The 26,211-nt window shown below is 61.2% G+C and overlaps 3 protein-coding genes across 11 annotated transcripts; 2 read left to right on the plus strand and 1 right to left on the minus strand.

The window, feature by feature from the left end:
• Positions 1 to 136: 136 nt before the first annotated feature.
• PORCN (porcupine O-acyltransferase) lies at positions 137 to 8,179 on the minus strand. 7 transcript variants are annotated; one of them, XM_075017493.1, is made up of 15 exons: positions 7,867 to 8,179; positions 6,150 to 6,294; positions 5,294 to 5,486; positions 5,061 to 5,104; positions 4,442 to 4,623; positions 4,114 to 4,244; positions 3,719 to 3,736; positions 2,306 to 2,320; positions 2,077 to 2,202; positions 1,886 to 1,986; positions 1,520 to 1,596; positions 1,362 to 1,425; positions 993 to 1,078; positions 714 to 824; positions 137 to 269 (listed from the first exon to the last, which is right to left on the minus strand). In XM_075017493.1, exons 2-15 carry the CDS (start codon positions 6,283 to 6,285, stop codon positions 168 to 170), a joined length of 1,386 nt encoding a protein of 461 aa, XP_074873594.1. In that variant the 5' UTR covers positions 6,286 to 6,294; positions 7,867 to 8,179; the 3' UTR covers positions 137 to 167. The 7 variants fall into 7 exon arrangements, with proteins under 7 accessions (XP_074873594.1, XP_074873597.1, XP_074873593.1 ...); XM_075017496.1 differs by lacking the exon at positions 7,867 to 8,179 and adding an exon at positions 7,460 to 7,490 and having other exon boundaries at positions 4,442 to 4,509; XM_075017492.1 differs by lacking the exon at positions 7,867 to 8,179 and adding an exon at positions 7,460 to 7,490.
• Positions 8,180 to 8,557: 378 nt separating this feature from the next.
• Positions 8,558 to 12,342, plus strand: EBP (EBP cholestenol delta-isomerase). Of its 3 annotated transcripts, none has more exons than XM_075017568.1 (5): positions 8,558 to 8,588; positions 8,848 to 9,186; positions 9,785 to 9,821; positions 11,182 to 11,312; positions 11,634 to 12,342. In XM_075017568.1, exons 2-5 carry the CDS (start codon positions 8,871 to 8,873, stop codon positions 11,843 to 11,845), a joined length of 696 nt encoding a protein of 231 aa, XP_074873669.1. In that variant the 5' UTR covers positions 8,558 to 8,588; positions 8,848 to 8,870; the 3' UTR covers positions 11,846 to 12,342. The 3 variants fall into 3 exon arrangements, with proteins under 3 accessions (XP_074873669.1, XP_074873670.1, XP_074873668.1); XM_075017569.1 differs by having other exon boundaries at positions 8,580 to 8,594; XM_075017567.1 differs by lacking the exon at positions 8,558 to 8,588 and adding an exon at positions 8,602 to 8,703.
• A 2,739-nt stretch (positions 12,343 to 15,081) lies between these two features.
• Positions 15,082 to 25,293, plus strand: TBC1D25 (TBC1 domain family member 25). The gene is made up of 6 exons (XM_075017430.1): positions 15,082 to 15,450; positions 16,348 to 16,457; positions 16,961 to 17,115; positions 17,425 to 17,549; positions 17,901 to 18,089; positions 18,374 to 25,293. The coding sequence occupies exons 1-6, from the start codon at positions 15,370 to 15,372 to the stop codon at positions 19,769 to 19,771; spliced, it is 2,058 nt and encodes a 685-aa protein (XP_074873531.1). The 5' UTR covers positions 15,082 to 15,369; the 3' UTR covers positions 19,772 to 25,293.
• The last annotated feature ends 918 nt before the right edge of the window (positions 25,294 to 26,211 follow it).

Raw genomic sequence — 26,211 nt, forward strand, 5'->3', positions numbered from 1 at the left:
CCCCTCCTGCGCCTGTCCTGGTGTCAGTCGCCCCAGCTGAAGCCCATCAGCTCTGATCCAGCTCTTGAGGTTGTGTCCGATGGTCTCAGCAGGGCTGGGGGGGGGGCGGGGGAACAGTCAGATCACACCAGGACACCTCCACCAGTTTCTGCACGTCCTAGCCCAGCTCAGCCGAGGAGGCGGTAGAAGACCCAGCAGCCGAAGGTGACCCAGTGGCTGGCCCAGCTCAGCTCTGACCACTTATAGATGGTGTAGGACATGCTGTAGCCCTGCAGTGGAGAGACACTACAGTTGGAGGAGGGCAGGCCTGTGTTCTGGGGCCCCAGGGGACAGTCGGAACCCAGTGGATTGGGCTGCCTGTGACTTAGGTACATCTGGAATTTAGGAGGGGTAGGAACAACTGTCCCTGTGGAGACAAGGTACAGCCTGGTTACCCAGAGGCAAGGACTGAGGTACAGTCGAAAACCTGGACAGTAGAGATGCCTGTCCCTGGGGTGACTGAGGGTCAGGTGGACCTCACTGGGGTAAGAAATGACAGAGACAGAGTCAGATGGCAGCTGGGCATGGGGGCCAGTTTCCTGGGGCGTCTGGGGTACAGTCAGACCCCAGGAGGGTGTGGCTGCCTGTTTCCTGCTGATGCCTGAGGTACAGTTGGAGAGCAGGAAGGTCGGCCACATCATTCTGCTACTGCCTGTCGGACTGCACCACCCCACCTGCTCCTCTAAGGTGTCTTCAGCGTCGATGTCGAAGAGTGAGCCCAGGTAGGCCAGATGGAAAACAGCCAGCATGCCAAAAAGCAGGTTCAGCAGCCGGACCCAGAGATTCTGCAGGATGGAGATCCCAGCTCAGAGACCCACTTGTCCTTCCCCTCCCACCCCACACTCCCTTCCTGGCTAAACTCCTGGCTTCCAGCGCTGCCACCTCGAGCTACTGGGATCCCCTCCCCTCCCAAAGGTGGGCTTTGAACCAAGGCATCCGGGCTGAGGGCTTACCGTGTTATAGCGATGGGGGCAGCTGGGGGGGCAGCGCCTGGAGAGGAGGCAGGCGTCTAAGATGGTGGAGAGGCGCTTCCGTAGAACTGGGGAGAAGACAAAGACACAAGAGCAGGGCACTGGTCATGGAGACTGGGGAGACTCACCCGGGGGAATGTGACAGTACAGGGCATAGGACACACATTGCCACACAGTGTGTGCGCACAGCCACATGCCTGCCCCTGCTGGAGGGGATAAGCCCAGCTCCTCCTGTGTGTATATTTACCCCTTCACGCAACTCTCCGGAGACAGCTGAGAATCCCTCAAGCAGGGAGCAGTATGGGGCATATGCCACATGGCCACCAGCTCTTCAACACCAGGCAAACTTACCATGCTCCACGTAAGTGATGAATCCCAGAGACAGCAGCACGGCGGCCAGGTGGAAGCTGAGTCCCTGAGGTTGGGGGAGGGGAGGAGACATCAGCCAGTGGGGGAGGGGTGACCCCTCATTCTTTCCCTCTCCCCAAGCCCCCCCCCACCCAACTTACATGCAGGAGGGCGCTGGCAGCGTATGTGACAATGATAGCGGAGAAGGTCCCCAGCTGGAGGCTGTTCCTAAAGACGTCTGCCAGGAAACATGGTGGGGGGAGGGCATGAGCTGACCTAAGAAACTGCCCCTCCGAGCAAGCCCCTGGGAAAGCCTGGGACTGGGGCGGCCAGGAATTCCACCCCCCTGCCAGCTCCTGCCTCCCTCCCCCACACAGTGCCCCCCAGGAAGGCCTGGGGCTGGGGCGGCCAGGAATTCCACCCCCTGCCAGCTCCTGCCTCCCCCCACCCCCGCAGTAACCCCCCCCGCAGGAAGGCCTGGGGCTGGGGCGGCCAGGAGCTCCCCACAATGCCCCAGTGGACCTTACAGGAGTTGAGCCAACTGGACATGGGCAGGTTCCAGTTGGTGACGATCTCCACCATCGACCGGGGCAACTCGATATTCAAGGGTCGGGACACGGTCAGGTCCCTGGCGGGAGAGAGCAGTCAGGGGCGCCTGGGGTCTCCCTCGCACGGGGGGGGAGGGGCAGGACGCCTGGGTCCCTTCCCTGCTCCTCACCATTTGAGGTTGTCCTTCTCCTCGGAGAATCCCGCCCCAGCCAGGGTGGCCGTGGCCTCAGACAGGAACCCCACAAAGTAGTTGCTGAAGTGGAAGGAGAGGGCGCTCTCGTAGGCCCGGAGCCACCTGCGGGAGTGGGGGTCGGGGTCAAGCCAAGGCCACCCTTTGCACAGTGTCCATCTCAGAGGCCCCAGCCGGCCCACTGCGCCCAGGCTGGTTTCCCACTCACCTGAGTGCCAAGCCCCTGGACGGCGAGGGCAGGCAGGGAGAGTGTCGGAGCCCAGGATGTTGAAGGAGAAGTTGACAGGTATCAGTAGAGAATCGGCAGGGCATGCAGGGGGCAAGTCGGCCACCCAGCACGTCACCCAGCCACGGAGCGAGCCAGCCACCGAGCACGTCACCCAGCCACGGAGCGAGCCAGCCACGGAGCGAGCCGGCCACCCAGCCACGGAGCGAGCCAGCCACCCAGCCACGGAGCCAGCCAGCCACCCAGCACGCCGGCCACCCAGCCACGGAGCGAGCCGGCCACCCAGCACAACACCCAGCCACGGAGCGAGCCAGCCACCCAGCCACGGAGCGAGCCGGCCACCGAGCACGTCACCCAGCCACGGAGCGAGCCGGCCACCCAGCACGTCACCCAGCCACGGAGCGAGCCAGCCACCCAGCACGCTGGCCACCCAGCCACGGAACGAGCCAGCCACCGAGCACGTCACCCAGCCACGGAGCGAGCCAGCCACCCAGCCACGGAGCGAGCCGGCCACCCAGCACAACACCCAGCCACGGAGCGAGCCAGCCACCCAGCCATGGAGCGAGCCAGCCACCCAGCGAGCCAGCCACCCAGCCACGGAGCGAGCCAGCCACCCAGCACGCCGGCCACCCAGCCACGGAGCGAGCCGGCCACCCACCACAACACCCAGCCACGGAGTGAGCCAGCCACCCAGCCACGGAGCGAGCCGGCCACCCAGCCACGGAGCGAGCCGGCCACCGAGCACGTCACCCAGCCACGGAGCGAGCCAGCCACCCAGCCACGGAGCGAGCCGGCCACCGAGCACGTCACCCAGCCACGGAGCGAGCCGGCCACCCAGCCATGGAGCGAGCCAGCCACCCAGCACGTCACCCAGCCATGGAACGAGCCGGCCACCCAGCCACGGAGCGAGCCAGCCACCCAGCACGTCACCCAGCCACGGAACGAGCCGGCCACCCAGACACGGAGCGAGCCGGCCACCCAGCACAACACCCAGCCACGGGGTGAGCCGGCCACGGAGTCACCTAAGCCGCACAGCCAGGCACAGCATGAGCGATGTAGGGAGCTGGCCCTGGTGCTGCCCAGAGAGCAGGTCCCGGAGCTGGCACCAAGCACAGATGCCATGGGGCCCAGCCAGCCACGGCCAAGTCCTGGAGAACCAGACCCCTTTGAGCGAGCGAGGGCAGCTCCAGGCCAGCCCTGGGAGCCAGGTCGTGAAGCCTGGTAAGAGACCTAGGACCTCGTGCCGCAGGGCAAGTGATCCACTGAGGTAACATGCCGGCTGCACAGCCAGAGGGCGAGCGAGCCCCGGAGCCCAGAGCCAGCTGCCACTGGGCCACGGCTCAGAGTCACAGAGCAGCACAGCCCCAGCGTGAGCGAGCCCCCACCTGGCATTACCTGGCCTTCCGCTTGCTCCTGAGGCCAGCAGCGTCCCAGGCGAGGCAGAGAGGGGGGAAGGAGAGGGAGAGAGAGAGAGAGAGAGAGAGAGAGAGAGAGGTGGAGACCGAGGCCGGTGTCTCAGCAGGGCTGGGGGGGATATCAGAGGGGCAATATGTGGGTCAAGGAACCGGTGGAAAACGAGAGGAGGAGCGGGGTCTAGTGGTTAGAGCAGAGACGGGGGACTGTGAGCCAGGACTCCTGGGTTCTCTCTCTGGCTCTGGGAGGGGAGTGGGGTTTAGTGCATGGTCGGGGGAGCAGAGGGCCAGGACTCCTGGGTTCCATGCCCAGCTCGGGCCCCACGGACGCAGAGGCCGGCGTGTGGGAGCAGGAGGGTGTGGGGTCTGGACACTCACTTCCGGAGCTGCCGGTAGCCGTAGAGGGGGACGAAGTAGGAGAACAGGTAGGGGGCGACGCAGGTGGAGACCAGGAGGCACATCAGGGAGAGGAGGAGGCTCCGGGTCACCTTCCGCAGCCAGGGGAGGCTCTGCCAGGAGAGGGGGGGCTCAGCAAGCAGGTCCCATCCCCCCCTCAGGGCCAGCTGGGAGCCAGCACCCCAAGGAAGGGACAGGCCCTTGCACCACTGCCTGCCCCCCAGCCAGCCCTCCCACAGGACCAAGTGGGAGACAACACCCCACAGAGGGGACACCCCCACCAGAGCCCCCTTCCCCGTGTGACTCTCACCAGGGCCCGGCTCTCCACGGCCTGCAGGTAGCTGCGGAAGCGGCCCCAGGGCCCAAAGATGGCCGTGCCTACGAAGTAGATGTAGCCCATGAACTCCACAGGGGAGGGGATGGCCAGGAGCTCCCCTCGGTCCAGGTCGAAGCCCAAGGACACGGCCTTCATAGCCACAATCATCTGGGCCCCTGCCAACGAGAGAGCAGCGGGGGTGGGGCACCCGGGGGCTACAGGGAAAAGAACCCAGGAGTCCTGTCTCCCAGCCCCCTCCCCCACCCTAACCACTGGACCCCTCTCCTCCCCAACCTGGGGAGAGAACCCAGGAGTCCTGGCTCCCAGCCCCCTCCCCCACCCTAACCACTGGACCCCTCTCCTCCCCAACCTGGGGAGAGAACCCAGGAGTCCTGGCTCCAGCCCCCCTCCCCCACTCTAACCACTGGACCCCTCTCCTCCCAGACCTGGGGAGAGAACCCAGGAGTCCTGGCTCCCAGCCCCCTCCCCCACCCTAACCACTGGACCCCTCTCCTCCCCAACCTGGGGAGAGAACCCAGGAGCCCTGGCTCCAGCTCCCTGAGCTGGCCCCCCTCAGAGGGAGAAGGCCCATGGTGGGAGGCCAGATTCTCACCTCTCATTTTATGCCAGGTCACGGTATCCACCATGTGCATCTCCCTGCCGGAGAGAGGGACCAACACCAGATCAGAGCAGAGGCGTAAGGTGCGCGTGGGAGGGTGGGGCCCCACATGATCAGCCCTGCCCCCTCCCTGGGCGATGATGGGCTTCCATTGCCCCTCCAGCCCTGGGCCTGGCTCTCCCCTCTGCGTCCCGCCTCCCCCTGGCCACAGAGCCCCCCAGCCTCACCCCATGAGCAGGTAGATGAGGATGGTGATGGAGAGGAAGTCCCCCCGGTGGGCCGAGTGGCGGCACAGGAAGAGCACCAGGTAGCACAGCAGGCTGAGCAGCACCACCCAGACCATATGCAGCTGGAAGAAGTGGTGAAGGACGTAGAAGCCCCCCACAACCGTGCTGAGGTGCTTGGCGTAGCCGGGCAGAGCTGCAGAGGTGGGAGGGAGGGGTTAGGAGGAGCTGTGAGGGGGTCGGGGGACCTCACCCGTGCAACCCTCCAGCCAGCCAGCTCCCAACCCCGATCCCTCTACGCACCCAGCCACACCCCCATCCCCCAGCCAGCCTTCTGCGGGCCCAGCTCATCCGCAACCAAACCTCCAACCCACCTACCCTCCATGTGTCTGACCTCACCCACAAACTGACCTCCATCCAACCGGCCTCCAGGCGTCCCCAGTGACCCCCCTCCATGCATCCGGTCAACCATTCAACCCTGCCCGCAACCCTCCCCCTGCGTTCCCTGCAAGCTGCGTGCTTCGGCGGCGGCCTGGGAGAGAGTCAGCTGCTGCCCAGGTGACTAGCAGAGCCCCCCGAGCCCCCCACGGTGGGCAGCACATGCTTCCATGGGTGGTGCACATCCACACAGGCCTTGGTGCGCACTACAAAGTTTATTCCACCTGTGGACAGAATAAATTTGTGGGAACCCTGCCCCCCACCCAGCCGGTCCAACCAACCCTCCACGTGTTCGTCCATCTGCCCGGCCGTAAACCCGCACCCTGTCCCTCCACCAGCCCCACAGAGCCTCCATCCAGCCAACCCTCAAAGCAATGAATCCTTCCCGCCTGCCCCCAACCCAGCCCTGCCACCTGCTTACGCAGCCTCCAGAGCAGCCGGCAGGCCAGGCAGACCAGCAGCAGCAGCCAGATCTGCTCGATGCCCTGCTGGGCGGTGGGGATCACGCAGCCCTGCAGCAGCTGCTGGTAGAACTCCTGCCGGGTGAAGGTGGCCATGGCTGGGCCCTGGAAGAGAAGGGAAGGAGTCAGAGCAGAGGGGGATGGGTGGGAGCTGCCGGAGAGGGCACAGCTGTGGGGCGGGCACAGTGGGATGTCTGGCTTTGTGGATGGACGGACCTCAGTACAGGGGCTGGACTCAGGGACTTCCCCAGATTCCGCCCAGTCTGACATTGCAATGATTTTATCCATCCCTCTGGCATCTCACCCACCCCATAGGCCTCCTAACCACCCAGCCCCCGCGCACCCCTCTAACTGCCCATCTCCATGCACACCTCTGTTTATTCCACACCCCCCCACCCATCATCCATCCCTTCTGCACCACCTCCATTGGCCCACCCATCCCCATCCGTACCCATCTCCATCTAGGCGCACCACTGCTTCTGCTAATGTTTTCCATCCGTGGGCAGAATAAATTTTGTGACATGCACCAGGGCCTGCATGGACGGGCACCACCCCAGAAACATCCGCTGCTGGCTGGGTTGCCACCCCGGTGCTCAGCAGACAGGGACCACGGACACGCAGCCCTGGCTATGCCGTGGGCTCTGACACACCAGGCCCCGGGGGCGAGTTGGCCAGTGGCCTGAGGCTATTTGGCTCCATCGATAAATACGTTTTCAGAAGACGGGGGCGAGCTGGCTGCAGCGTGACTACGGCCAGAGCAGGAGGATCACTGGATCCTACCGCGTACACGGGTACCAGTCCAGCCCCCTCCACCAGCCCCCCCATGTACCCACCTAGGTACCCCCGGGCCCAGGCTCTCCTGGCTAAGGGGCTCCGCACACTCACGGGGATGGCCTGGACCCGACCCGCGAACCCCGGCGTTCGGGGTGGGGGGGCACGGAATGCTCACCCCCCCGAGAACTAGGGGCCCCGGAGGAGGAGGGGGGTCGCTCGGCTATGTCCCCCCACCGCCCCCGCTGGCAACCTGCAGGGCGAGCCCCCCCGCCGCAGGACAGAAGCGGGAAGACCGGCAGGGACGTCGCTGTGGGCAGATGGGGGCGGACCCCCCTTTTCAGCCCCCCCCCTTGCTCGCGGCATCCAGGTGGGGCTGCAAGGGGGGGGTCCCCGGAACAGCTGCATGAGACGGGGCTGGAGCCAGACGGTGGGGAGGGGCGCTCTCCAGAGCCGCCCCCCCCCCGCTCCGGCCCGGGATCGCCCAGCGCCCAGGTACCTCGGCGGCAGCCTCCCCCTCCAGGTCCGTCTGTCCCTCCCGGCGCGGCCCGTCTGGTGGGAGGGGGGGCGCAGCCTCCTATGGGAAGGGGAGAGGGCTTGGCTCGGCCAATCGGGAGGGGGCTCGGAAGGGGCGGGCGATCAAGCCAGCCAATGGATGCTCTCCATTTCCAGTGGAGGGGGTACTGGGATGCGGACCCCTGGGTTCTCTCCCCGGCCCTGGGAGGGGCGTGGGGCTAGTGGATGCGGGAGGAGCTAGGACTCCTGGGTTCTCTCCCCGGCCCTGGGAGGGGCGTGGGGCTAGTGGATGGGGGAGGAGCTAGGACTCCTGGGTTCTCTCCCCGGCCCTCGGAGGTTGGGAAAAGGTTTATACTCTGTGTACTTCTCTGTTCCCCTTTGCTACAGTACCTGAGCACCTCGCGGTCACTCAGCTGTTTCATCCTGGGAGGCAGGGCAGTGCCATAGGCCCACCGTGCAGGTGCGGGAGTGAACCACAGACAGCCGACAGCCCCCACGCGAAGGCAGCGAGGAACGCAGGATTCCCGCCCCGATCCAGCCCCCGCTGGCGTTGAAAAAGGCCAGGGACAGGAGCAGCCACATACACGGCCGCTCCGGTGGTGCTGAATTTCAGCCACTTCTGGGGAGCGGCAGCTGGGAAACAGCGGCACATAACACCATCCCGCTGGCGCTGGGCTGCCCTCAGAAGACAGCTGCCCCTCATGCCGTGCGGGGGCTCCTGCACTCCGCCCCCGCCCCCGCCCCCAGGGCTAGGCCCCGCCCCAAAACACCTGCCCCGCCCCCCGAGCCAAAGCCCCTCCCAGTCACGGCCTCTTCCCACCTCCCTTTAAATCTCGTGCTCTGACGTCTCCCGTTGCCATGGCTGCCCCACGGCTCTCTCCCTGAGCCCACATCGCCCCAGCCGGCACCTGGACCAATCCGCTCCTGAGAAGAGGCCCCTCGCCTCGCCCTCCGGCGCTCTGATTGGCTGTCAGAAAATTCCAGCGGCCCCTCTCGCCGCCGATCTGGGTCGGCGAGCGCGCTGATTGGCCGCGGGGGGCGGAGCTTAGCCGTGTGACCAGCCGCCGGCGCAGGGCGGAGCTCAGTGTGCAGCCAGCGTTCTGCAGGGCTCGGTAGGGGTGAGGTGCTGGGCGGGTACGGGGCTGCCGGGGCGCGCTCGCAGGGCTCTGGGGGACCCGCGGGTGTCCCCACTCCCAGGGCAGCTGGAGGCGCCCCCTGGGGCTGCAGGTGGGGAAGTGCATGGGGGGATGTGCCCTGCCTGTCACCCCTGTGCTGTTCCCCCAGTGCCCTGGGACCCGATGGGCGCTGGTGTCCCCCGAGAGGGGAGGTCCCCGGCTCCGCTTCTCACACCGTTCCTCTTCTCTTTCGCAGTGGGACCCGCTGCCTGGCCGGCCATGGGACTGGAGGCTGAGCCCCTTGCTGTTCCTCACCCCTACTGGCCCCGGGACCTGGACATCCGGCACTACGTCCCCAACGATCGCCCCACCTGGCACAGCCTCTCCTTCCTCTTCTGCGTCTCGGCAGTCTTGCTGATGCTCACCTGGCTGGCTACTGGCTGGCCGGGATGGAAGGGGGCTCCCATGAGCCCCTGGCGCCGCCTGGTCCTCTGCTGGTTCTTCATCTGTGGCTTCATCCACTGTGTGATTGAGGGCTGGTTCAGCCTCTACCACGGAGACATCCCTGGGGACCAGTCCTTCCTCTCCCAGCTGTGTAAGGCCTGGGAACCAGGACTCCTGGGTTCTTTGGGCAGGTGATGCACTCTAGTGGGGCAGAGTGCAGCAGGTTGGGTATCTGAACTCCTGGGTTCTAGCCTAGCCGAGGGCATCTATCACTGGAGCTATTTGCCAGTCTACTACGGTGAGCAAAGGAAACCTGGTTGGTGAGTTACCCCAGGGTGACTCGACTTCCTGCGAGTCAAGATAGGAGCCTGTGAAATTGGATGCCTGGAGAAAAGGCTGTTGAATAGCTCTCATTGCCTGTGGGCTATGTGATAGCTGCAGTCTCAGGCTCTGAATCCCTGGAGAACTGTAGGAAGGGTAGAATGTTAACTCTGGATCCTTGCAGAAACTGCTCCAGAGGTTCAAACACTCCTAGCTGGGACTTTTTTTCTCTTGAATGTTAATATCTGTTGCCATCAGAGTAGAAAGGAGGAAAAAAAAAAAAGGAAATTCCCAGCCCTAAAACTATTTCCTCCCTAGCTTGGAAACCTTCCCGTGTTCCTGCATCCCCGTCCCACGATGAACTCCCTGGGTTCTTTTTGGCCCAATGAGGAGTTGCTTCAGCTGAATATCCTTGTTTTCTCCTCCAGGGAAGGAGTACGCCAAGGGAGACAGCAGATACGTCATGTGAGTGTTAGTTTGTGCGTGTCCCCTTGTATAATTATCCCCTTCCGTCAGGTCCACCTGTGTCTGCCAAAACCCAGCCAGAAATCTGGAATTGCTTGGACACAGCCTTCCAAAACCACTCAGGTTTCATGCACACCGGCTTACTCGGAAGAAGCAAACATTGTACTCTTTCCTACAGCTAAATGCAGCTGCATCTCTCTAGGTACTGAGGGGGAAACTCCCATCTTGACAAAGATTCAGGGATGATGGTGGGGGCAGTTGGCTGAACAGGACCTGCCAGTGCTGTGTGGGGGCCCAAAGAGCTAGCACCATTCCAGGATGTATAAAAGGGGCTCTTGGGACAGGGCAGAGGGGTTTTTTCCTCTGAATTTGGCCCTGGTGTAACCACTGCTGGGATCCTGAGTCCCGGTCTGGCTCCCACAACTCAGGAAGGACGTGCTCAGTCGAAGAGGGGGCAGAGCTGTGTGAATGCGCTGAGGATTGGAAACCCGGCTTGAAGAGTGAGAGACTTGGTCCTGAGCATATCGCCAAGGGGAAGGAGCCTTTGATTGCAGGCTCTGGGTTGGGTCCTGCCTAACCTGATCTGATAGCTAGATGAATTCAGGGTGACACCCCTTTTCCCCCGCCTTTGCCTTCCTTGCGGGCTGGCGAACCAATCCTGCTTGCTTCCTCCTTGGAGATGCGTCTTGGAGGAGTCACACCACACGGCTCTTCTGAAGCAGGCATCTTCTACTTACCAGGAGCGCAGCTGGGAGACCCGCGAGAGAAGTGACTGGAGAGCCCCTATCACAGCTCCAAGCTGGGGTGGAGCCGATTGGAAGATCGGACCTCCAAAGAGCTGGGTTGAGCTCTGAGGACTGCCCACCCGCCCTAGGGAATTAGCTTCCCAGGTTCCAACTCATCATCCGGGTGTGCTGTGTCATTTCACAGCCTCTTTGCATCCTCCCCGCTTGTGGGCTCCTGGGCCTGGAGGGGCTGTTGTGACCAGCATGTCCAGCTTCCTAGATAACAGGCTATCGGACTGTCCTATTGTACCAGGCTTTCCACAGAGACCTGCCCTCCCGCCGCACCCTGTGAGCAGGGCCCCTATTCAGTGCTGCAAAAGCCCCCTGCCAGCTGCCACAGCAGAGCCCCCAGTCTTGCACCGCCCCTTCAAGCTGGAGGTCATAGCCCTTGTCATGCTGGGTGCTCCATACATCCTCCCCCTTTGAAACCTTGGAGAACTCGCAATCTAAACATGCCCAGTAGGACCTTGGTACAGCGGAGAAACTGAGGCGAGTGGGCGATGCGGGTGATGGATGCTTGGCTGGGAAGTGGGGAGCTTAGAAGCTGGGTTACTCCTTTGGTGTCTCTGTTGCAGAGAGGACAACTTCACTGTGTGCATGGAGACAATCACTGCTTGGGCATGGGGGCCACTCAGCCTCTGGACCGTGCTGGCCTTTCTCCAGTGCCAGCCCCACCGCTACGTGCTGCAGCTGGTGGTGTCGCTAGGTAAGGGCAGCCGGGGGCCTGGGCTCTTTCCCTGGCTGAGGAGTGGGGGCTGCTGGGTTCAAGCAAGGGGCTGGGAACCTCCTGTCATGGGGAGGGTAGTGAGGTCTGATTGGGGTGGGGGCTGGGAGTGAGTACTCCTGGGTTCTCTCCCCAGCTCTGGGGAGGGAGAGGGGCCTAGTGGGTTGGGGTAGGGGGTGGGGTTAGTAGGACTCCTGAGCTCTGTTCCTGGCTATGGAAGGGCCCAGGGGCTGAAGGGAGGTCCCAGCAGCCTGGCTTTGTCTGGATTCTTGCTCCCCTGGATTCTTCTTAACTGCCCCCTAGGCCAGCTCTATGGCGACGTGCTGTATTTCTTCACTGAGTACCGGGAGGGCTTTGCCCACAGTGAGATGTGGCACCCACTCTACTTCTGGTTCTACTTCATCTTCATGAATGCCCTGTGGATCGTGGTCCCCTCTCTCCTGCTCCTCGATGCCTGGGCACACCTGAGCGCCACACAGGGGGTGCTGGACTCTTTCAAAGCTAAGAGACAATGACGTTCACCCCCAGGGCTGGGTGGCAGGGGGAGATCTGGCACAGGTCTGCCCCAGGAGGGAGGTACCGGATGGGTGATGCTCAGGGAGTGGGGTGGGTAGGCCCCCTGGGGTCTCTATCCATTTTGTGAGAGGGGAGTGGGGTCTAGTGCTAGAGGGGGGCTAGGAACCAGGACTTCTGGGTTCTCTCCCCAGCTCTGGGACAGAAATGGGGTCTATGCCCACGCATCCTGATTCCCAACCAATGTTCCCACATACATGCTGAGACACATTTCAGTTTTTCCAAGCCAGCTTCACCTGCTGGCCAGGTGAGCAGGAATGAACGGGGGGTGGGGGGAGACCTCTGCCTCCCTGTGACTTATCTTAGCCCCTCCCTGTTCTCATAACCAAAGCTCTGAGCTCTTTGCCTCACGAATAAATGTCTGTGCCCCTTGCCCAGCAGCCAAAGGGCCTCTGGGGGACAGGGCCAATCAGATTGTTTTAATAAAAACATGAACTCCTTTGTGTTCCACTTGCCTTCATTGTCTCTCTGGGTGGTGATGTGTTGCCAGGACAGGCAGGGTTAGGCTGTGGGGACACCTGACTGCAGGTCTCTTCCCTGCATGACCCCAGTGAGCTTCTGCCCATCAGTGGTATTTGGCTGCTGTACCGAACCTGCATTAAGGCAGAGGGAGATCCCTGGCATCTGGACTCATGGCTGTGTGCAACCCCTCTGCCCCAGAGAGCCGGGGAGGGAGGAGACCTCCTCACTCACAAGCCCATAGGCTGAGTGTGGAAAGGAGTTCTTAACAAAAGGGAAGTAACTCAGCATTCACTTGGGAAAACAGCACAGAGTTCACAACAAAACAATGAGTAAGTCCCAACCTGGGGAGGTGGGGCCGGTTTATCATCCTGTCGGGTCTGGGGTCCAGCATCCCAAATGTCCCCTTCACATGCCTGACCTTTCCCTACTCCCCTCTCACAGTTGCTGCCCTCGATCAGGACAGGCCCAGAGTTCAGGGCTGCTTCTGCAGGGTTCACCCCCCATCTGCAATAGGGGAGGTAAAGCAGCATCTTACTCCACCGGTCACTCATCAACCACCTGCTGGCTGCTCATTGCACCACTGCTGACGTCCAGCTGCCAGCCGTACTGCAGCTCCCCCTGGACAACTGCATGCTACTTCCGCCCAGCTGGCGAGAGAGTTGGCTCTGGCCAAAACCCAGTGATTTCAGCTCTTGGCCCAACATGCAGCCACAAGAATCTCCAGCATCCCCTGCAGTCAATTTAAAGTAAGATTTGTGGAGTCCTCTACCCCCCATTTAGTATCCTCGAGTTCTGGCAAGGGCCTCTTATCCCTCCAAGGTTCTTTGACCTGACAGTGTTTCTCTTCTTTTGAAATGGGTCAAACACAGGCTGTCTTTTCTAGGTACCTGCAATAATTACAAGCCTGGATGATCATATTTCACAATTCCTGTTTAGCATTAACATAGTTTGTGGTCCAACAGTAACCAACTGATTACAATGGGTGGAACACCTCTGTACCAGATGAATAGCGAGCAGCTGTAAGCACACAGAAGCAAACTGTATTTACATATACGCCCATGGTTTCTCTACAATTTCAGTCAGCTGTAATGGAATCTGTCCTTCAGATTGGATTCAGAGGGTGGAGAAGTTGCAGCCCCAGCATGAGATTCGGTATCCAGGCAGGGAAACTTTGTGTCTTGTGAGTGGGGCCTACACAAATGAGAAGCCTTTACAGGTGCGCTGGCTCCTGGCTTTCAATGTGGAGGTGATTCTAGGAGGAGTGAGGCAGGTGGGTATTTGTGCCTGGCCATGCCTTGTAATCCCAGCACCCTCCCTGGTAAAACCATTGTCCCCTTAACAACATCTCCAACCATCTTGTTTCCTTAAACCCTCTGGGGTCATACAGGCAGATGACAACGGCTCCTCCTGTGCTTGGAAGCCTTGGAGAGGAGCTGGAGAGGCTGGGATAAGCTAATGCCCAGGAACAAGGGGGAGTGGGACCTTCTCTGGGCGGGGGGGGGCACATTCCAAATGGGTCAATAGAAATACCTTTTCCCTTAACGAGGATTGCACTGTGGAACTCATTAACTTGTGTCCCAGTCCCTCCCGCTTGAGCCAGCCAGCTTAGGGTCCTGCCACTAGAAGGGATCTGATGCCCCCTAGAGGAGACAAGCCCCACATTTCAGTCCCCCTTCCCTGGGGCTGCACGGGAGCTGGCACCCCCACGTGGGAAAGACCCTGCACGCTGTTCCTACGCCCTGAACCAGCCACCCCCCTGCCCGGGCTCAGAGGGGCTCTGGCGCCCCCTCATGGGGGAAAGGCCACATGGCCTTTTCCTAGCGCCATGCGGGCCGGGCTGGGCCTACTTGAACCCCGGGGAGCTCCTGCAGGAAAGCCGGGGGGCAGCTAATGAACACGGGGGGCGGGCGGGGAACCCGCCGGCAAGTACCGCTCTGGAGGGGCCAGTGGGGCCTGGGGCGGGTCCCTCGGAAGAGGTTCGGTACCGCAGCCTGGGGCACCCTGGGCGGAGACCGAAGCGGGGCCCTGCCGCGGAGAGCTCAGGCTCCAAAGTCGCCCCAGGCGTCTCGTCGTTTTTACAGATACGGAGCAACCCGTCGGCGCCCCCCGGTCCCACTCTGCCCGCCGGGGGCGGGGACCAGGCCTGCCCGGTTCTGTCCGGCGCGGGGAGAGGACGGGTACCGGGACCAGCGCCGCTGCAGGGCAGCGCCACCCGGGCCCCGCGAGCTCCGCCCCGGGCTGCGGCCGTGTTGGCGGCTCGGCGACCCCGGGGCCCCACTTCCGGCCAGGCTCGGCCCAGGCTCTGGGTCTCCGCCGCAGCCGCCCGCTGGGGTCCCAGGCAGGGGCGCGGGGCAGCTCCAGGGGTTTTGGGGAAGCCTCTGTTGCCATGGCCCCCCCGTGGCCCCATTCATTCTGCCCGGGACTCCGGGATTGGCGGGTGCCGGAGAGTGAGGTCACTTCCCTGTGACCCGGATGAGCTTTCAGACACCGCCCCAGTGAGTTCGGAGGGGGCGCGTACGGCTTAGTGTCGAGGTTGAGGGCTATTTCCGCTTGACCCGGATGTTATTTCCCCAGCGAGGGGCTAGCTCTGGCGGTTGTTGCCGTGGTTACGAGTGATGGCCGGGTCACCCGGATGTCATCGCTCCTTTTTCCGTGTCATTTTCTGTTTACCCGGATGTTGTTTTCCCTTGGGGCAGCTCCTTCCGTCTGACCCCGGATGTGATTCTTGGTCCCTCAGCAGAGATGGGCCCAACTGCTCCCGTCTCTCCCACCCGGCTGTTTTAGTGAGGGAGCGATGATGTCATCAGTGCCTGAACCGAGGCCTCTAAGGCGGAAGCGGAAGTAGCGGCGACGGGGAGTCACGTGGGGTTCCCCCTCCCCGCCCTGACCTCAGCCGCCCGGCGCGAGCCGGCTTGCACCCTGCAGGGGGCGGGGCCGTAACGGTCCCGTGCGCCGCGAGGCTCCTCCCCCCTCCGCCCCCTGCCCAGACGGCCGGGGACCCACGATGGCGGCGGCGGCGGCGGCGGGGGGCGGGGCCCGGGAGGAAGAGGAGGAGGAGCGGGAGGTGGTGCGGGTCCGGGTCAAGGTGAGAGGTCAGGGCGGGGTCAGGGGTCATGGGGGCGGCAGAGGGGGGCCCGTGAAACCGGGGTGCTGGGGACGCTGGCCAGCGGCAGGGGCCAGCGGCAGGGGTCAGGGAGGGGCCCTCCCCCCTCCCCCCCACCATCTGGGGCTTTCCTCAGGCCCCCTCCCCTGCCCTAACTGCTAGACCCCCTCCCTCCCTCCCTCCCTCCCAGTGCCAGGCGTCCTGGGCCCTGGCCCCCTCCCCTTCCCTAACCGCCAGACCCCCTCACTCCCTCCCACCCTCCCAGTGCCAGGCAGAGGTCCCCGCCATCTTGGTTTCCAGCCTTGCTCTAACCACTAGGCACCATTTTCCTTCCAGTGCCAGGCAGTGAACCCAGGAGTCCTGGCTCCCAGGCCCCTGCCCTAATCACTAGATCCCACTCTCCTCCCAGTGCTGGCCCAAGAATCCAGGAGTCCTTGTTCTCCATCCCCCCACTCTTAGTGCCCCAGACAAACTCTGTTTGCCTGGATGGAGCACGTATGAGCTAGAACAACGCGGGACGGGAGCATTTGTCCCTTTCCCTTGCTGTATTGTCAGACATCGGCCCCTTGTGCCCCCAGGCTTGTACTGGGTGGAGGCCAGGAGATGTACTGGTCAGAGAAGAGGGGAGAAGTACCCAGCAACTCGGCCCTGCAGCTGCCACAGAGGGGAGAGGAATTCTGGGTGAAAGAGCACAAGGAAATTGCCCTCCCGGGTTCACTGTGAAGCTCTTCTGTAGAAATATGGGGGGATGGGGAGTCCATGCAGCCAGGGTCTTTTGTCTTTAGGAGGCACCAGCTCCTCTCCAGCCCCAGGGTAGGGGACTAGGTGGGAGGGGAGCTGACCCCCCCCAGGGTACTCACTCCAGTCCTGTCTCCCCAGAAGCGTGAGGGGTTCCTGCAGCCTGAGTTCCGCACTTTCGCCGTTGATCCCCAGATCACTTCGCTGGATGTGCTACAGCACATCCTCATTCGCGCCTTCGACCTCAATGGGTGAGTCCTGCCACAGGCACCAGGGACCTGTGCTCTGCTCCAGGAGGGGAGTGGGGCCTAGTGCTTAGCTTCTGATCTCAGAAATGAGTTAGTGAAGAGCCTGAGCTTGTTGGGAGCCAGGGGCCAATGAGGGGACTTGGGGTACAGATGAGCTCATTGGGTCTGAAGAGCTAGTGGAGAGCGCCCCCCGCCCGTACGGAGGCGGGGCTGGAGCAGCTGGTGAAGGCCCCCCAGGGAGTCGGGGGGGGGGCAGGTTTTTGTGTGGTTGATGAAGGATCTCAAGGGGGGCATCAGTCCCAAAGAGACATGGAGGCTTTGTGGGGTCAAGGAAGTACCTCAGAGGGATGCATGTCCTTTCTGTGTGGCTGATGGAGGCCCCAAGAGGGAGGCAGGGAGGGCGGGAGGGGCGTCAGATTGACAGGGGAGGTGCCAAGAGGGGCACACTGAGGATGGGCTGCTGCTGTTTTGGGTGTGCTGGAGCCCTTGTTTCTCCCATGCACCAGGAAGAAGAACTTTGGGATCAGCTACCTGGGCCCGGAGAGGCAGGGCCAGGAGGCATACCTCTCACTGCTTTCAGACTGGGACCTGGCCACAGCCTTCGCCAGCGCTTCCAAGCCATACCTGCAGCTCCTCGTAGACATCAAACCTTCGGAAGACAGTGAGTCAACATGGCAGGGCTAGGGACCTAGGAGACCAGGTGCTCAGCTCCGCCCCCGCTGTAATCACTAAACCCCACTCCCCCCCGGCCCCCCAGAGCTGAGGAGGAAAACCAGGAGCCCTGGTTCCAAATGCCCCTCTTCTAACTCAGTAGACGGCATTGCTTTCCCAGAATGGGGAGAACACAGGAGTCCTGGTTCCCAGCACTACCCATCCCGCCCGCGCCCCCCTTAGCTCTAACCCCTAGAACCTACTTCCTTCCCAGAGCTGGGGCTGGAACGTGCTAACTGTTCATGCGCTGCTCTCTCAGGTCCCCTGCTGGAGGACTGGGACATCATCAGCCCCAAAGATGTCATCAGCACCGACCTGCTCCTGGTGGAGAAGCGATCCCTTGCCGCAGCTGCGCTGCCTTTCACCCAGTCCATCATCTCCCAGGTGGGTCAAGGGAGACGTCAGCTGGGAAGCACGCTGAGCTATGGGGGTGGCAAAGGGTTCAGAAAGGAACCCAGGAGTCCTGACTCCCAGCCCCCCATTTATAACCCCCTAGACATCACGCCCCTCCCATTGCCCTGCATGCACTTTCTGGTACTTGCTCACAGCTGTGTTATCGTCATGCTACGATTGTCGTGGTCCAACGAAATTTCCTGCTGCTTTGAGTTTTGCTGCCTGTTCCTAAGTCTGCCCCACCTTATTATGGGGACGGTCCTGCCCCGCCCCCTCTCCCCCGGCATCTGCCGTGCCTTGCCCTGAGCTGGACTTGGCCAGTGACCCCGTCTCCCTGCCCAGGTGGGCCGGACGCTGTCGAAGGTCCAGCAGGCTCTTAGCTGGTCCTATGGAGAGGACGTAAAGCCCTTCAAACCGCCGCTGAGCGACTCGGAGTTCCACACATACCTGAACCACGAGGGGCAGCTGACCCGGCCAGAGGAGCTGCGGCTGCGCATCTACCATGGCGGAGTGGAGCCCTCGTTGCGCAAAGTGAGACTCCTGGGCGTGGGGCTGGGAGCCGGACGCCTGGGCTCTGTCCCCAGGAGAGGGGGAGCACCTGGGGGATGGGATGTTGGTGTGGTTCAGCTTGGTGGAAGGATGTTGGGGTGCGTGGGACAGAGGAGTGTGGAGCCTGGCAGGCTGGTGCACTGGTGGGTGGGTGAGAGGAGGGCTGGCGGTGACACCCCTGTGGTGGCGGGACGAGGGGAGAAGCAGGGGAGAAGATGCGGTGTGTGGGGAAGCTGCCGGGTGTTGATATCCCCCCTCTGCCCCAGGTGGTGTGGCGCTACCTGCTGAACGTCTACCCGGATGGGCTGACGGGCCAGGAGCGCATGAACTACATGAAGCGCAAGACAAGGGAGTACGAGCAGCTGAAGAGCCAGTGGGCCGAGCAAGCCAGCCCCGAAGACCTGGAGTTCATCCGCGGCAACGTCCTCAAGGACGTCCTCCGCACGGACCGCACCCACCCCTACTACGCTGGCTCAGAGGACAACCCACACCTGGTCGCCCTGCATGATCTCCTGACCACCTACGCCGTGACCCACCCACAGATCTCCTACTGCCAGGGCATGAGCGACATCGCCTCGCCCATCCTGGCTGTCATGGACAACGAGGCCCACGCCTTCATCTGCTTCTGCGGCATCATGAAGCGCCTGGAAGGCAACTTCCAGGTGGACGGGGAGGTGATGTCCCTCAAATTCTCCCACCTCAAGCTCCTCCTCCAGTACTCGGACCCCGAGTTCTACGCCTACCTCCTCTCTCGTGGCGCCGACGACTTCTTCTTCTGCTACCGCTGGCTGCTGCTGGAGCTGAAACGGGAGTTTGCCTTTGAGGACGCCTTGCGGATGCTGGAGATAACCTGGAGTTCTTTGCCGCCTGACCCTCCGGAGAAGGAGGTGGAGCTGGTGGGGCCTCCAGCCAGGCCTGGAGAGAGCAGCCAGCCTGTCCGCCAGCGTCATATGTTGCGGCCTGCCTGTAGCTTCGAGGCAGCGGGGGACCAGCCCTGCTTGGAGGAGCCTGGTGACGGGCCTTGCTTGGAGCAGACGACCTTACTGAAGCAGTCCAGCTTTGGAGAATTCAAGTACTACAGCGCCCGGGAGGACAGCTCCGAGGAAGAGCCATCCCTTCGGTCCCAGCACTCCATGGAGGAAGAGGACGACTTCAGCAATGAGCAGGACCCATTGCTCATGTTCCCGGCCATGATCAAGTCTTTCTCTGCACCGTCCCTCCGGCCCCTGAGCCCGCCCACCCGCTCCCGAGACTCGGCCTCACCCCCTTCGCCTCTCTCTGGCAGCCAGGAGAAGGAGAACCCACCAGAGGAGCCAGGAGCTTTGGCAGGTGACGTGCCGGCCTCGCTGCCTGGCAGCCCCGCTCCTACTGCCCCGCCCATCTCTGCCACGGTGAGCTTGCCTCCGCCGCAGGAGTTTGGCAGGGGCAACCCCTTCATGCTCTTCCTGTGCCTGGCCATCCTGCTGGAGCACCGGGACCACATCATGAAGAACAATCTGGACTACAATGAGCTGGCCATGCACTTTGACCGCCTGGTGCGCCGGCACAACCTGGCCAAGGTGCTGCGCCGAGCCAAAGCTCTCTTTGCCGACTACCTGCAGTCTGAGGTCTGGGACTCCGAGGAGGGGGATGAGGCAGCCGCAGAGTCCCCGGCCGTCTCGTGACCCCCTGTGGAGCTGATCCCCCTTCTCCAGCCCTCCCACCACTGCCTGTTCTGGTAGTTTCCTTGAAATTCATCACAGGTCAACCAGACGGGACTCTTTGCTCTGGATTTGTCTGTTTCCCTCTGGATCTAATGGTCTCCTGAGAAGATCCTTTGTGGACTGGCCAGGATCTCTCTCCCCATGGGGTCCCCTCCATCCATCCATCTGCAGGATGGATCTACCTAAAACACTTTTCATCAACCAGCTGGGACCTGCTTTTTCCACTGGCATCCTCTCTAATTTCAATTAACTCCTCGAAGGATCTGTCAGAGACCCATTCGAATATTTTCCTCCCTGGTAGATCCCCTTCACCCACCGCCCCTTGGATTTCATGATTTCCTTCATGGGCCTCCCAGGACCTGGCCTTCCCCGTGGGATCCCCTGCTGACTGGTGATTTTAGAAGGCTTCCTCCCCTTGGAAGATACTTCAGAGACTCCGCCAGGATCAGCCACATGGACTCCAGTGCCTTTTTTTTTGTTGTGCTTTACTGGATCTGATTTTTGGTTTCCTTCGCCGTCACAGCCTCTGATGGTGTCCCTGCCTGAAGTCGTGCCACACTCTGGCTTCCCCTCCCTCGGTATTTGGCTGCTCTGTCAGCGCCACGAGGCACAGCTGTTGGGCTGTTGGTGCTCTTGTTTGCTACGCTTTGGAATCGCTCTATGCTGACCCCCAGCATGGCTAGCGTCCTGACAAATCCAGTTGCTGAGCGCTGTTGTATTTCCTCCTTCAATGAAGGCGTCAAACAGAGTTTATTCTGTGATTTCTAGGAGGATCAGACGTCAGCTCCCCCCATGAGAAAATGGGACGGGAATCTGGGATCTTAGTGAATCAGAGACCATGTGATATCTGCTGGCTTGTCACCTCCGTTCATTAGAAGCTTCCTTAGGCAAGCAGACGTCGGAGTTACTTGGCTGGATCTTCAGCCAGAGGAGCCTCCCCAGTCCTGGTTGTAAGGAGGAGATCAGCTGTTACAGGGTAGAAGCGAGACCTGGCTGCCTGTGGCTTGACTTCTGGGGCAGGATCTGTATCAGAGGGGAGGGGGGCAAGTAGAGGTTCCCCAAACAAAGCCGTTCTGTGCCGCATTAGCTGGGTGCCTCCTGGGGCAGGGCAGCTCAGGCGTGTGCAGAAGCCGCAGCTCTGGAGAAACGCCAGCAGGACAGGAGGTCTGGGCCGGTGTCAGGCTGGAACTGCTCTGTCTGCTGCTGGGCTCAGAGCCTTGCTCCTTCCCACGCTGTGGGATGAGGAGCAGTGCCTAGCCTATGGTCCTTCCACCTGCCGACGAAGCCATCTCCTGAACCTCCACTTTCCCCTTCGCCCACAGAAAAGCGAGGCTTGAGCTGCGGAGATTTAGCCCCTGCACCCTGCGGGGTCGGCCTTATCTTAGAGACCCGCCTCTACGTCAGCATCTGTGTTGGCTTGCCTGGCTCCAGACAGCTACAGCTAGACCCCTCCGTACGCAGTGCCTGGATTGGGGACGATACGGACGCTGATGTGAATCCCTGAAGATGGTCACGGAGTGGTGTAGTCACTAAGGCAGCTGAAGCAGAGAAAGGCATTTAGTGTAGGTCCTAATGGAAAACAACCCAGCAGTCTGGCCGCTAGTGGTCACTGATAAGTCACCAGCTGGCATGGCAGGAGTGAGTTCCCTGCCCCAGGAGGCTCTGGGGTGTGAGGTCCTGCAGGGTGCAGGCCCGGAGGGTGGGGAGAGGGACTGGAGGTAGTTGGAGGTGCTGGTACGTGGTCCTGTTACCAGGAGGCTCGGCAGGCAGAGCCCGGATTGGCGTGACTGTCGAGCGGTGTGTGTCACGAAGGTCCCGATCTCTTGTGTGGGCGGAGATGGGCCCCGCCCGGATGTGCCTGAGGAGAGGAATTGACTAGGGCTCGGTTTGGGGCTGGCCATCCGGGATAGTTAGCTCCTGTTAGCTGCCCCCTAGCTAGATGCCCTGGGGCCTTAAACCACTGCACTTGGCATCTGCAGATCTCCCTCCCGCATCCCCACAAGGAGCCAGAGGCAGCTCCAGGGAAGGGAGCAGGCTGGACTCTCACCTGCATTGCGTCTTGGCCACATCATAACATGAGGTTCCAGCTCTTCCCAGCAGACGCTCCCCTATGGGGTGCAGCCGGAAGGCTCTGGGAGACAGGGATTCCTAGGGCCTCACCCCGCACTCCCAGGAGCATTTGCTTCCCCATCTGTTGGTTGCTCTTACCAATGCTGGGAAGGTGCCTGACTCCTGAGTCCAGCTGAATGGATGCAGCCTGCAATCCCCTTACAGCCCATCCCAGGAGAGCCCGACAAGCTGCCCCCAGCGGGTGGCGTGGCATGCCCATTGCCCATGGGGGGGCAGCAAGGGCTCTCAGCCCTTCCTGTCCCCCTGGGCGCCCCTCACAATAGCTTAGCCCCGAACAAACACACACAACGCCCTGCCCCATTACTTTGGGACCAGATCAGAGCCGCCCCAGCAGGACGCTTCCTCCGGCGTGCCCAGCGGGAGGAAACGAGGAAGCTGCCGCTGCGTCTCAGCCAGGTCCGGCCATTTGTGCTGCTTCCTTCGACTGGCCGGGGGGTTCCGTGTTTTGCCCTGAGGTGGGTGAGGCTGGATTCTGTTGGACGCTTGGTCCTTAAAACACCTCCCTCCTTGTTGCCGAGATTAGCATCTGCCACTGGCAGCCAAGAAATTGAGTTTCTGTTCCAGAACTAATCAGAAAACCAGACCCCGAGCGGAAGCCACAGGAGCTGTTCCCAGCCGGTTCCTGCAACAGCGGGCAAAACAGGGCAGGATCCATCTCGATCCTCTGTGTGCTTCCCCTCCTCTCCTCGCTGTGGATTTAAAGGAGACGAACACCTTAGCAGGGGATCCAAAATCACTAACTGACTTACCCCTGCGCCTGCTGATACCACCTCATCTGAAAGGGGGGAGGGAGAAAAAGCTCCAAGATCAGCTCCCTCCTCCAGCTGGGGAGGCCCCCCATGTGGAGGGTCTGGGGCTAGTCCTGCCTCTAGCCTCCTGTGTTTTTTCACCTGGTCAGTTTCAGCCTCAGATCAGAATCAAGTGAGGCCCCTTAGTAGCACCATGGGGCAGCACAGCCTGGGCATTGGGTCCAGTTCTTACTGGCCACGTGAGAGACTTGTGGCTGGGTGCGTTCTTTCTGTACACGGGCTGCGAATCCGCATGGAATTAACCCTGTGATTGATGCTGAGGGAAAGCAGAGAGGGAATGGCCAGGAGAGACCCAGACAGGTTCATCTGGGCTGCTGCACCAGGAGATCGTTGGCAAAGGGGTGGGGTTGCTGTGGTCTCAGGCCCAGCCCCTCACCGGCATTCAGGTGCTCAGTTCAACACCAAAATCAGAGCCAGTGTTTCTAGAGATCCCAGGTCCCTGGAGATGAGCTGGGATCTCAGGAGGAATCTCCAAAGGCTCAGTGGAAGTTGGCTCTCTGAGTCTCCACCCGCAGCTAAGACTCCAGGGCCTCTCCTTCCCACTCCGCTCCAGTCTTCCCTGCCCGTTGCCCTGGATTTAAAGGGCAGCGGGTGGGAATTTTTGAATCCAGCTCCAGCTGCTCTGTGCCTGACTGTTGGTGCTTTCAGCTCCCCAGCTGCTTTCCAGCTTCCCTTGTCTGGCCTTGGGTGAAAGCGAGGAGGCTGTTTCTTGCACAGGCAGAGCCACGAGTCTCCTGGGAGCACCCGGGGGGAGCTTACCAAGTGCCTGAAAGACACCCCGTCAGAGCAGTCTAGGATCTGCCATTTCAACGCCCCTGCAGTCACCCCTCCAATCCATTGGATTGTAACAAGTGAGGGGGTAAATTGAGCAGCTTTCTATTCTCTTACACCTCTTGTCTGGGCGTCAAGTCAAGCATTTCCCTGGCCCAGGCTGAGATCTGGTTTGTGGCTCTCCAGATCCCAGTGTTCTCCCAGATCTTGTTCTTTCACATGGATTGGAGTCTGCTCTGTGCCCTGTCCATCTCCCTTGGAAATGGAGCCAAATCCATCTCAGAGCAGGAGGCTGTGTTGGGTTTGAAAGCACCCTGTGTTTAAAATAGTGCAGGAACCACAGTGGCTGCGAATGCTTCGCCCCACCAAAGTCAATAGAAGGCAGCCAGTTTGTGCTCTAAGCAGCAGCTCTACTTGGAGCTGGCTAGAGGGAGAGCAGGCCTGATCTGGGCTTGGACCCCCCATCCCGAGGTTTGCTGACACTTGAGATGTTTAAACTTGAAGGAGTTTTGAAATGAGCCAGTTTCCAGAGCTGCGCAGTATTCCTCTGGGTCAAGAGCTCCAGGACAGTTTCATTCCTTTGCCTAGTTAGTTTCACCTGCAGAGCTGGTAAGACCCCGGGGCAAAAATCTAGATTTTAAAAATCAATCCGTAGAAACCTGGATTTTTTTTTTTTTGGTGTTAAAAAGCCTCAGGGTTCCCCATCGTTAAGGTCTCCGACGGCCTCGCCCCCTGCACTGAGAAATCAGATGCTGGTGTTCTTTGGGGTGGCCCCTCAAATGAGCAAACCAGGGAATTAGTCTTCTCTGTTGTCCTCCATCCCAGTCCTGCTCCCTTCACGAACCAGATTAATTTTGAACTGCATCAACCCCTGATTCCTTTGGAGACTTTCTGCAAATCCCAGGGGGTTTGCTACCCAGTGTGTTGTGGGACCTAATGTATCTGGGGAGATGAACTCTTTCCATTTCCTGGCTTTGTGAGCAGGGCCCTGTCCAAACTCCATCTCTGCTGCTGAAATCAAGTTGCCTGTTTGCTCTCTTGCTATCCCCAAGAGAAGGACGCTGTGGATGAGATGCTGGAACGTGGGCCAGAAACCAGTGGTGCTGCCTTGTGAATATTTTTTTAAGGGGCCTTTCCTTATTTTGTGCTGCTTTATTTATTTGGTCAAACCTGTGCTTTTAAGTTTATTTACCCAGCTGGGCTGATTAAATAGGCCCAAGGTTTGGAGACAAAGGTGAAACTGCCCGAAATCAGCCAGCTGGAGCCTCCTCACAGCTTTGCTTATCTCAGGCAGTGGGAGGAGATGCTCTTTGGAGATCTCTGACCCCTTTGGGAAAGAACTGCGGCTGTTGCACCAGGGACGGATCAAGCACCTTTTCCTGGCTCTGGACACTAAGCGTTGCAGTGGATTCTGGGACAGAGATTGGGGGTGCGGCCAAGAACTGGATGCTGCCAGTTCAGAACACTGCCTGGGGTGGATCCAGGTGTCGTCACCTTTAACACCCGCATGCCTGGACAAAAACCCAGGCAGCCACACCTCAGAGGTCGGCTGGCAAACTGGCCGTGAGCCAGGGCTGTTTGAACCTGGGTGGGGTGAGGTAGCAGAGGGCCCTCTGGGGCTGCGTTTGTGGCCTCTCGTTCACTACAGCTGTTGTGGCCCCTGTAAATCTCTGTACAGCCCTTGGGATGGCCCTGAACCCCTGCGCCCAAAGCTGGGCAGGGCCAACAGTCACCTGCTTGGAATGTGATCCAGGAAATAAAAAGAGGAGGAAACATGAAGTGGTGGCGAGCAGGTCTGTTCGGGGTTGGGGAAGGGGAAAGGATGAACTAGGGCAGGGAGATGTGGTGAGCCGGTTCCTGCCCCACACAGTCACCTGCTCCCCAGCTTGAGGCTCCCAAGGCCCTGCTCTGTCCACTGGACCCCACTCCCCTCCCAGAGCTGGAGAGAACCGTGAGCAGCTTCCTGCAGGTAGAGCCCTGGTGTTTAAGTCTGGGCCTGACAAGGTCCTGGCTGGGATGACTTAGTGGGGTTGATCCTGCTTGAAGCAGGGGCTGGACTCGATGACCTCCTGAGGTCCCTTCCAGCCCCAGGGTTCTGTGTTCCTTTGCTCCAGTCTGGGACCCTCCTTGTGAACTCCCCCAGCTCTGGGCTGGGAGTGGGGCTAGTGGTTAGAGCATGGGAGGCCTGGGTGCCAAGGCTCTTGGAGGTCCATGCCTGAGGCTCGGCTGGGGTGGGGAGGGGGGGCCTGGGTTTTGTCTATCACCACCACTGCCCGGCAGTGGATGCTCACAACTGTGGCTGTGTGTCACGTGCCCTATACTGCAGTGACCTGATGGGTGAACCCCCTCTGTTCTCATCTGGCTCCTTCCTAGAGCTGCAGCCAAGCGCCTGTGTGGTTAAAGCCCTGGGATGGGATGGGATGAATGTGCTTCCACGGGGCCTGGCTCCCCTTCTTCAGGGCCACCTGTCAGCTGCACACAGCCCCACCCCCCACAGCCCTGCCCCTGCAGACTGGGCCCCAGAGCTGCATACTGGGAGTCACTCGGGTCACATGCTCCCACCCCGCCACTTGGCCGACCCCCGGTGCCCCGTGAATTCGCCTGCCCCCCGGGGGCCTGTGCTGTGCGGGAGCTCGGCCCTGGGGCCTCCTGGCCGGCCTGGGGGCGTCGGGGGTTTTGCGCTTAGGAAAA

The sequence above is a fragment of the Carettochelys insculpta genome, chromosome 22 (assembly GCF_033958435.1).
Source record: "Carettochelys insculpta isolate YL-2023 chromosome 22, ASM3395843v1, whole genome shotgun sequence".
NCBI lineage: Eukaryota > Metazoa > Chordata > Testudines > Carettochelyidae > Carettochelys > Carettochelys insculpta.